The sequence below is a fragment of the Temnothorax curvispinosus genome, unplaced genomic scaffold (genome assembly GCF_003070985.1).
Source record: "Temnothorax curvispinosus isolate PA1 unplaced genomic scaffold, ASM307098v1 QBEX01009622.1, whole genome shotgun sequence".
NCBI classification, from domain to species: Eukaryota; Metazoa; Arthropoda; class Insecta; order Hymenoptera; family Formicidae; genus Temnothorax; species Temnothorax curvispinosus.
In genome coordinates this window covers 1-11,403 of record NW_020219402.1, presented here as the reverse complement: position 1 = coordinate 11,403, position 11,403 = coordinate 1, and the positions used below count along the sequence as shown (strand labels likewise).

At 51.5% G+C, this 11,403-nt stretch overlaps 1 protein-coding gene across 1 annotated transcript; it reads left to right on the top strand.

Annotated features, from left to right (window-relative positions):
• Positions 1 to 3,908: 3,908 nt before the first annotated feature.
• LOC112459199 lies at positions 3,909 to 11,334 on the top strand (the record flags this gene model as incomplete). Its single annotated transcript, XM_025023216.1, has 3 exons — positions 3,909 to 4,242; positions 7,918 to 8,902; positions 9,009 to 11,334. Coding segments are annotated over exons 1-3 (3,645 nt in total), but the record flags the coding sequence as incomplete, so codon positions are not given.
• Positions 11,335 to 11,403: the final 69 nt, after the last annotated feature.

Here is an 11,403-nt window from a genome sequence, read left to right as displayed (position 1 = left end):
GGGGCATGGCCCACATACCGTGATCTTTTCAAGGCTGTCATTTATGACAACCAACGGCTCACCGACGTGGAGAAACTCACGACGTGCATGGCGGGCGGCTTTCCATTGGCCAAGTGGCACGCGACTCATTCAGACGTGCTCGCTGCGGTTCAAGCTGAAAAAGACCAGGGCTCACAAATTACATTCATAGCCACTATCTGCGGCTCTCGTTGGAAGGTCCACCTGCTTAGCTCATTTCCGGACTGCCTCTTACCGCCGACTCGCTCAAACCATCCTGGGAGATGCTCGTCGATCGATACAAGAATAAACGCCTGCTCATCCAATCATACCTCGACCAGCTCTTTGCCAGTTCAATACCGGTGCAAAAGAACGCCGCAGCACTGGACAAGTTGCTCACTTCCTTCAAGGAAGGAATAAAGGGCCTGCAAGCCTTGGGCATCTCAAAGGATCTGGGAGACTGCATCCCGGTGTACCAGCTGTCCAGGCAGCTGGATCGCCATACGAAGGAGCAGTGGGAGACATCCCTAGGCGCCACGCGCGAGTATCCGCGATTCGAGCAGCTCGAGCAGTTTCTCACATCTTGAGCACGAGCACTCGAGAGGATAGAGTCCACGGCCAGCTCGGGAAGCACGGTCGCCTCAACATCAAGGCGTTCCTCGACAGCTCAACATGCGGCAGTTCAACCAGCCCGCACGGAAACATCAGACGGCTCAACGGTGTACCCGTGTGACTGCTGCAACGCCACGCATTTTATCGTGACGTGCCCAAAATTCAGGGACCTCTCACCGGGCGATCGACAGAAACTAGTCATCTCACGGAGGCTCTGCTTTAATTGCCTCGGCCGCCACAACGTCCGCTCATGTAAAAGCTCACGAGGGTGCAAGAAATGCACCAACCGACACCACACAATGCTGCATGAGGCTCATTAGTCGAACTCATCAGCGAAGCCAATCACCAGCTCAGCTGCGTCAGTTCAATAGGAAGATGGCGCAATCGTCGCTCACTCATCTTTGGCCCGCTCATCACACTCAACATTACTAGCTACGGCCCTGGCTCAGATCAGCTCATCTGTTAATACTCAGCGCGTACGGCTTCTCATCGATTCAGGTTCAGAACTTACCTTTGTTTCAGAATCTCTTGTTCGCCAGCTCAGCATCACTCGTCATCATTTCGTCATCACTGGAATTGGTGGCGGAAAGGCGACGCAAACTCGAGGAGTTGCATTGCTTAAGCTCCGCTCACTTCACTCAAGATCAGACGTCATGATTCAAGCTCACGTTCTGCAGACGTTAACGAACATCCTGCCATCCTTCAACGCTGCACCACAGAAATGGCCGCATCTCACCAAGTTAACCAGGCATAAGAAGAAGTGCCTGAGAACGAGAATCATGATCTTACACCTGACGAACAAAGGTGTGAAGAACACTTCAAGTCCACTGTTTCGCGGGGCAATACACGGTTCAAATTCCATTAAAATCATCACCTGATACTCTTGGCGATTTGTATCTCACTGCGCATCGATGCTTGTAAAGTTTACTAAGAAGACTCTCCCGAGATGACAACTATCGATGTTTGTATCATCAGTTTATGACAGAATATCGAGAGCTCAATCACATGAAGAAGGCTTCACCCGTTTCCAGTCAGCATGCACAATATTACTTGCCCCATCACGGAGTGCTCAGACCAGATAGTGCAACCACAAAATTACGTGTGGTATTTAATGGCTCGAGTGCATTTACCTCCGGCCGCTCACTTAATGATCTCATGCACACGGGAGCCAAGTTGCATTTAGACGTCACCGATGTTTTACTCTGGATTCGATAATTTCGACATTTAGTTGCCACTGACATTACCAAAATGTATAGGTAGATTAACGTGCATGAAGACGACTGGAATTTACAGCGGATTCTCTAGATAGACGAACTGCTCAATGAAGTGTCATATTATCTAACCACGGTCACGTATGGGACCAAGACTGCCCCGTTCTTAGCAGTACAAACACTGCTGCAATTGGTGGAGGATGAAGGTCATAATTTTCCCTTTGCAGTGCCGTCCATCCTTCGAGGTTGATATGTCGACGACATTTTTGGAGGCGCTGACACTGTCCAGCAGTTAATCAAAATTTTATTGCAGCTAAAGAACTTGTGCATGGCGGGCGGCTTTCCATTGGCCAAGTGGCACGCGACTCATTCAGACGTGCTCGCTGCGGTTCAAGCAGAAAAAGACCAGGGCTCACAAATTACATTTGACGATTGCGTAACCAAAATACTCGGATTACGATGGCTTCCTCAAGAAGATTCATTCACATTCTCAACAAGGATCTCGTCGCAAACCGATCATCTCACCAAACGCCTCGTTTTGTCTGAAGTGGCTCAGATATTCGATCCACTAGGCTTTGCATCACCAGTAGTGATCAAGGCGAAGATGCTATTGCAGGAACTTTGGCTACACAAGCTCCAATAGGATGAACCACTACCATCCTAGCTCTCTTCACGGTGGCTCATCATCAGAAAAGAACTCACCAGCTTAAGCAAGATCTCAATACCTCGATGGTATAACACATCAAGCACCTCGTCAGTGGAATTTTACGGCTTTTCTGATGCTTCTCAACTGGCAATGGCTGCAGTCGTATATATCACCGTCCACGGCTCTAATGGCGCCACGATTTCATTGGTGTGCTTCAAAACTAAGGTAGCACCGCTCAAACGGCTCACCATCCCGAGACTTGAACTCACCGCAGCACTGCTGCTTTCAAGACTCATGCAATACGTTAAAGCCACCTTGAAGTTGAACGTTACAGCAACTCACCTGTGGACGGACTCTGTTGTGACACTCACGTGGATCAAATCTCATGCATCGCGCTGGAAGAACTTTGTGAGAAACCGAGTTTCTCAGATTCAAGATCTCACTGCAGAAGCATACTGGAAATACGTACCTGATACATCCAACCCAGCCGATTGCGCATCCCGAAGCCTAACTACTGCTCAACTTCAAAGTCACTCATTATGGTGGACGGGACCACCGTGGATACTCACACCTGAAGCATAGCTATCCCAACCCGCTCTTTCGGACGAGTTGAGCACTCATGAGGCTCGTCCTGGCATTGCGCTATATGCTGCCGCATTTCAGTCGGACTACCACTGGGACCTCATATATAGGTACTCAACTCTCAATAAATTATTGAGAATAACAGCTCTTTGTTTCAGGTTCATATCGCTTCTGAAAAAGCGCCGCTACAAGCCACTGGACTTGCAGCTTTGGAAGAGGCCAGACTATTCTGGATCAAGGCTACTCACGCGGCATACTTCACGCACGAGATCAAAATGCTCACGGCCAACTCGAGACTACCAACTACTCACGCATTCAGTCAATTGACTGCGTACATAGACGCTCAAGGGATTGTCCGAGTTGGCGGCCGCCTCAACCAATCAGCACTAGCTCAAGACAACAAACATTAGGCGATTTTACTTCGCCACTTACGGTTCTCAACCTTAATCATCGCCCACGCTCATTTTAGCACCCTGCATGGAGGAACACAGCTGACATTGGCTCATGTCAAGCAACAATACTGGATCATCGGCGGACGGGCTCCGGTGAAGTCTCATATCTTACGGTGTGTCATGTGTGCTCGGCAGAGGGGGATCCGTGCTCATCAACTGATGGGCCAACTACCTCTCTCTCGGGTTACGCCGTCACGTCCGTTTGCTCATACAGGAGTCGACTATGCCGGACCGCTCACCATCAAGACATGGAAAGGACGAGGTGCGAAAACATACAAGGGATGGATCTGTGTGTTCGTCTGCTTCTCCACCTCCGCAATTCACCTTGAAGTAGTCAGTGACTACTCATCAGAAGGATTCATAGCAGCCTTCCGAAGATTTTCAGCAAGAAGGGGAATTGCTCAGACCATGTATTCGGACTGCGGGACAACTTGCATTGGAGCAGACGCCGCGCTCAAGAAAATGTTCGTCCAAGGCTCTCAAGAACATCAACGGATTGCTCAAGTTTTGCAACTTGATGGCACCAGATGGGAGTTCAACCCACCAGGCGCTCCACACATGGGGGGCAAGTGGGAGGCGGTGGTAAAATCCGTGAAGTTTCATCTGAAACGGACTATCGGGGAGACTCTACTCACGACGGAAGAACTCACAACGTTGCTTACGCAAATCGAGGCCATTCTCAACTCGCGCTCTTTAGAACCGTTGAGTGACGACCCTGAAGACGTCTCAGCGCTCACACCAGGTCATTTTCTTATTGGAGGTCCAATCACTACCATCCCCGAGCCATCTCTGATTGACCTAGCAACTTCATAACTATGTCGGTGGCAATTCATCCAGCAGCGTGTTCAACATTTTTGGGCACAATGGTCGGCTCATTATCTACAACGCCAGCAGGCGAGATCCAAGTGGCATCATCCTAACAACAACATCGAGGTGGGCTCCATCGTGCTGCTCACCAGCTCCGGAACATATAAGACATCTTCCATGGTAACATTCGTCTGCTTTTCCTCCGTTTCACATAAGAGTTTTCCTTTTCCTATTCCTTCAACCTTAAGTTTGCATCGACGGTCTGCCAAGCTCACCGTGTTATTGATTGGCTTAAGGTTTTAGAAGAAACTCCTATCACTCGTCATGTGACTCGCTGCGCCCAAATCAAGGTACCAGCAGTCGCTTCCATTTTTCTTCTTGCCAGTTAAGAAACACACGTATTCTTCTTTTCGTTGCTTTTTTATGATCGATTTTACTTGCCTTTTCTTTTTCTTTATGCTTTTCTTTTTCCTTATTTGCTAGCCATTGCTTAGGGGAGACCGGGGCGGAGTCGTCACCGGGGCAAAGTCGTCATTACATTTATCTCGAAATCTGTATGTTGTATGAACTCGTCATTAATATTGTAAACACTACTTATGGTGCCCATGTGACCAACAGAGTTGAGTGAGATTATATGCCATGTTGTGATTTTCATTAAGACAAACGTGTTTTCGGAGGTCAAAAGTAAAATTTGTTGCGCGTCAAAAATTTTAAATATTTTAAATATTCTCCGAATATCGAGATAAGTGATTCTGAAAGGTAATGCATACTGAACACAAATCCAGTAAAATTTTTTTATTTTTGTTGATTTATAATATTTTATGAGCTATTAAACTTAAAATCTGTGTCCGAGGCGAAGTCGTCACCAAGCCATATCGTGGAGGCTTCGGGCGAAAATCAAAGTCAAAGAAGCAGCAGTGGTCGGATTCCAGCGAGGACTTGGATAATATGTGCTGCGTGTGCTCAGAGATGACAGAATAGAGCTGACGAGAAACAGTGCGTTTCGTGCGAGCGTAGGGCACATAAGTGTGTGCGCTTTTCTTGTAATTATTTTCCGCTATTGTGTTTTGCTTTTTCATAGAGAAAGCTTTGTTTTCGTGAAAAAAATTGTTTTTTGTTGTCGCTGTCAATGTGTTCAAGTAGGGATGGTATAGATACTCTTGCCCCAGGGATCTCGCTTGCGGTTACGCGGCGTCGGCGGGGCTTCGCTGCCGCGGGGGGAGCGCCGTAAGCGGTGGGCGCAGGGGTCGAGGGACGGTGTAAAGGGTCACCGGGGGGGGGCTATGCGGGGGGAAGCAAAAACTGGGCGAGAGGGGGTGCGCGACGCGAGGGGAACATTTGACGGAAGGTTGGGTGCGGCAGGGCCGCCAACGGGGGTTCGGCGCGGGGCAGGGCCGCCAACGGGAGCTCGTAGCGGGGATTTGGGCATTTTCCGAGAGGGCGCTCAGAGCGGCGCTCGCGCCGTTACCGACGGCGGTTTTGGGAGAATCGCGGGTCGATATTTTTCGTTTGTTTTTATTTTTTTCTTTTCTTTTCATCGTCGTCGGTCGCGCGCGCGTTTGGGCGCGTCTGAACTCGTTCGAACTCGTTCGAGGTCGCTCGTCTGGACGTTTCGGGGATGGGGGGGAGAACGACGCGTTCTAGGCGGTTCGTTTCGCGGGGGGGTGTCGCGCGCCCGTCGTCGTCGTTTTGTTTTGTTTTTGTTTTTTTAACTCTCGGTCCGAAGGTCGTTTCGATCCGCGTCGCGACGGGCAGCACGTGGTTTTCCCGACTCATCGGGATCGATGGAGATGACTCATCGTCTAGTCGTTCGATCGACGCGTGACAATTTTTTTTTTCGACGCGCGTTCGAACTCGGCGTCGCGGTCGCTCTCGTCGTTTCCTAATTTGGTCTCGTCTCGCGGTTTTCCTCCTTTTGTCTCGCGGTTTTCCCGCCCATCCCCGACGCGACGCGTCGAGAGAGAACGAGCGAGACGACTCGTCTCTTCGTTCGCGACAATTTTTTCATTCACCTCACGTTCGACCCGTGATTCGCGATTCGTGATAATTTATGTAACGCGCGTTCGATTTCGGCGTCGCGGTCGCTTTTGGTCTCGTCTCGCGGTTTTCCTCCTTTTGTCTCGCGGTTTTTCCGCTCTCTCTCCGCTTTACTCTCTTCGTTCGCGATAATTTTCATTCACCTCGCGTTCGACCTGTGATTTGCGATTCGCGATAATTTATGTAACGCGCGTTCGAATTCGGCGTCGCGGTCGCTCTCGTCGTTTCCTCCTTTTGTTTTTTTTTTTATTTTTCGTCGGAGGATGTCACGAGCGGTTGTCGTCATTCCGGTAAAATCGCGTCCGGCAGGGGTACGTCTTCCGTTGAGACAACGAACGGGAAAGTATAAATTGAACGGGCGTGCGAACGGCGCGGCAAACGGTTTTTTTTCTACGAGGATTCTAGAGCGCGGTTGAGAGTTAATATATTTGTAAAGAAAATACGGTATGGGAACGGACGGACGCTATTGTTCGTCGATGGTGCGTTTGCTTCGCGACAGAGAGGTCGGATTTCGAAACGTACTCGCTGGCGCTGACACGTGGTGTCCCAAGCATTCTAGATCGCATATCAGTAAAAACGAACGCAGGTGGAGTCCCAAGAATTTCAAATTGCATATCGGTAGAACCGAACACATTTGGAGGGCTTTGGACTCATACGTTAAAACATGTTGGTGTATGGTTCGCGGCAGCATCCGTAACGTTTACGACGAAGTATTGACGCACGAGTTTTGTTCACAGTGTGGAGGGAATTGTAAAATAGGTTTGTGGGATACTTCTGATTACACCGAAACATTAATGTGGGAGGATTCAAGATGGAGATCTTTTTACTTTGATATAGACGTCAGCGGTGCGAATGTAGCGTCGGCGATACGTCCCAGCCGGAACGCCGACGTCTATAGACGTCTAATTGATATCTTATAGAGATTGATTCGACATCTATCGACATCTATAGACGTTGAAAAGACGCTAGCATTCCGGCTGGGGTACTCGCGAATGAACGATCGCCGTTATCCGAGGAATCGGACGACGAATTGCGCTGTCGCGAGCCCATGCCTAAGTTTTCGTCCAATTCGGACGAATGTGCGAGAGTCGAAACACCGTTGTCGAGTGCGCGCGCGTCGGTGGCGAAGGAGGACGCGCGATGGTATCTGGCTACCCATCATCTGCGTAGGGAAATCGGAGCGCGAATCCATCGCGAGCGAAAGTGGATAGAGACGACGGTGGCAAACTCCGTCAGGGCGAGAGATTATATGCGTCGCCTGCCGCTCAAGTATTATGTCTATCACGAGTCGGTGTACGGAGGACAGAGCAAGATATATCGGATTCAAACCGACTGGTCTCGTCGTCTTTTCGACCGAGTGAAGTTCAACGTTCCCGAGGGTGAACCTTTCTGGACGCGATGCGGAAAGAGTGCGACGAGTTGCTCGCCGCGGACGTCCGCGACGCGGACGGGTACCGCGCGTGGAGACGGCGATTCGACGAGTGTCTCCGACTCCTGCGGGAGCAGTGTCGAGTCAAACGCTCCGGGAAGTGAGGAAACACGGGAGCCGTGAGCGCTCTGGTGGCTCTGATAGCGCGATTGGAAGGTTCGAGGGAGAATCTGCGTCGACGATTCGAACGCGCCGTAGGTGCCGGCTTGGACGGAGGGGAAGGTGGTAGCGGCGGCAGCAGCGACAGAGGTTTCTCGTGGATCGAGATCGACGTGACGTTCCAACGTCGCGTGCTGACCGACGCCGTGACGAACTCGACGTACATCGAGCCCGCGCGATTTCTCGACGACGCGAAGGGCACCGTGCTCGAAAAGGTCCGGGATAATATGACTAAACACGGGTGTCTGAAGATCAACGTCATATTCAACGGAAAATTCGTAGCGGACGTTAAGACCGACGTGAAGAGTATCGCTACGCGGAACGAACAGCTCCTCCCGGGGTCCGATCTGGGCGAGTGGTACGATAGGCACGTGCGCGACGAGATTCTAACGCGGTTGGAAGAATTTCAGAAACGCGACAGCGGATGGGCGTTGTTGCGAATATTGAACCTAATCGTAAACGTGAACAAGTGTAATCCCATGCGCGTGGGATGTTGGATGAAAATACCGCTGGGTATAAGACTTAAAAAGGCGGTGGTCAACGTGCCGTCGGAGAACGACACGTGTTTCGCGCGCGCGGTGGTCGCCGCTCTGTACCCCGCCGAGCGGCACGCGGAAAGATGCGGCTCGTATCCCGATTACGCGACGGTGCTGAATCTCGACGGGATCGATTTTTCCATAGATCTGAAAAAGATAGGAAAATTCGAACGTCAGAACGACGTATCGATCAACGTGTTTACAATTCGGGAAGCAATTGAAAAGAAAGCTAAGTTCGGCCGAGGCGCCGACCACAACGCGATCGTGCCTCTGCGGTTGACCGACGATAAGCGGGACAGGCACGTAAATCTGCTGTATCTGCCCGATACGCTGCGCGGCGTCAACAGGGGCCATTTCGCCTGGATAAAGAATCTGTCGCGATTGGTGAATTCGCAATTGACAGCGAAACGGTACGCGAAGCACGTTTGCGATCGGTAGGTAAAAGAAATGAAATGAAAAAAAAAACACGGTGAACAAGGAAAAGACGAGGCGTTATTTTTTTTACATACACGCAGTAATCGCTCGCACGTTATTTCGCAGATGTCTACATTATTTCTATACGCGCGACAAGTTGGTCGCCCACAGCGTCGACTGCGGCCGAATGAACGACTGCGCCGTCGTTCTCCCGAACGAGAGCGACAAGTGGCTGTCTTTCGACAATTACGACAGAAAGGAGCGACTTCCCTTCGTGGTGTACGCGGATCTGGAGTGTCTTCTCGAACGACGGGAGAGGGAAAACGTCGAGGGGGGCCCGAGAACGGAAAGATACGCTTATCAGCGTCACGTACCGTTCAGCCTGGGCTACTATCTGTGCTGCACCTACGACGATACTGCGTCCGCGTACAGATATCGTCGCGGCGAGGATTGCGTTTCGTGGTTCGTGAACGAGCTTCGCGTTCTCGCGCGTCGCGTTAAGAATAAATTTTCCGCCAATATAGCGATGGTGGAACTTACGGAGGACGAGAAAAGCGAATTTCTGCTCGCGACTCATTGTCACGTGTGCGGGAAACCGTTTCAACCAAAGGACAAGCGCGTGCGGGATCACTGTCACCTAACCGGTCGTTACAGAGGTCCGGCGCATTCTCGTTGCAGTTTGAATTACAGAAACGTTTACGTGATTCCCGTGTTCTTTCACAATTTGTCGGGTTACGACGCGCACTTCGTCGTCGAGAAAATCGCGAACGATTTCGAGGGCGGGGTCGATCTGCTGCCGCTCACGAAGGAAAGCTACATATCTTTCTCGAAGACCGTTAAGGAGACGCAGACGGACGGGAAATGGGATCGGTACGTGAGGCTTCGATTCGTGGACTCGTATAAATTTTTAGCGGCAAGTATCGAAACCCTGGCGTCCTATCTGAACAGGGACAAGCTGAGAATCACGCGTTCGGAGTACGCGGATTTGAGCGCGGAGGATCTCGATCTGCTCACTCGCAAGGGTGTGTTTCCGTACGAGTACGTCGACGGCGCGGACAAACTGCGGGATACCGAGCTTCCGCCGCGCGAGGCCTTTTACAGCTCCCTGACCGACGAGACCGCGAGCGAGAGTGACTACGAGCACGCGACGAGGGTCTGGCGACGTTTTCGCGTGCGAGATCTCGGCGAGTACAGCGATCTGTATCTCAAGACCGACGTGCTTCTTCTGGAGGATATATTTGAAAATTTTCGGGACGCGTGTTCGGCGAGTTACGGGCTCGATCCCGCGCATTACTACACGTTGCCGGGGTACACGTGGGACGCCATGCTGAGGTACACCGGCGTGCGTTTCGAGCTGCTCACCGACATCGACATGGTGCTGTTCGTGGAACGCGGAATACGCGGCGGCCTCAGTCAATGTTCGCTCAGGTACGCGCGAGCCAACAACAGGCACGTACCGACGCACGACTTGTCCCAGCCCACTACGTATCTCATGTATTACGACGTGAACAATCTGTACGGCTGGGCTATGAGCAAATCGTTGCCCTACGCGAATTTCCAGTGGCTCGACGATCCTGAGAATTTCGACGCGACGACCGTGCCGACGGACAGCGACGTCGGTTACATTTTGGAGGTGGATCTCGAGTACCCGCGAGACCTGCACGACGCCCACGCGGATCTGCCGTTGTGCCCGACGCGCAACAAACCGCCCGGCAAGCGACAGGAAAAATTGCTCGCCACTCTCTACGACAAATCGCGTTACGTGACGCACTATCAAAACCTGCAGCAATGTCTGCGACTAGGTATGCGTTTGACGCGCGTTTGTCGCGTTCTACGATTCGCCCAGTCGCCGTGGCTTCGCGTCTACATCGAGCTGAACACCGCGCTTAGGACGCGCGCGAGCAACGATTTCGAACGGAATTTGTACAAACTGATGAACAACGCCGTCTTCGGCAAGACTATGGAGAACGTGCGCGATCACATGGACGTGCGTCTCGTGACGCGATGGGACGGGAGATACAGCGCGGAGGCGTTGATCGCTAAGCCGAACTTTCACAGCAGGAGCGTCTTTTCGGAGAATTTGGTGGCGATCGAGCTGCGAAGGCTCGAGGTAAAATTCAACAAGCCGATCTACGTGGGTATGTCTATTCTCGAGATATCCAAGACGCGTCTCTACGAGTTTCACTACGACTACACGGTGCCGCTCTATCGCGACCGTTGTCGAATTGCCTACACGGATACGGACAGTCTGATCTATTCGCTGGAGTGCGAAGACGTGTACGAGCGTATGAAACGCGACGTGCACAGGTTCGACACGAGCGATTACGCGGAGAACAACGCGCACGGTATGCCGCGCGTCAACAAGAAGGTGCCAGGTTTGATGAAGGACGAGAACAACGGCGCGATCATGACGGAGTTCGTGGGCCTCAGAGCGAAGATGTACACTTACAAGGTACTCGGACGCGACGACACCGGGAGAATAAAGGGCGTCAAGAGAAACGTAGTCGCGAAGAGGATCACG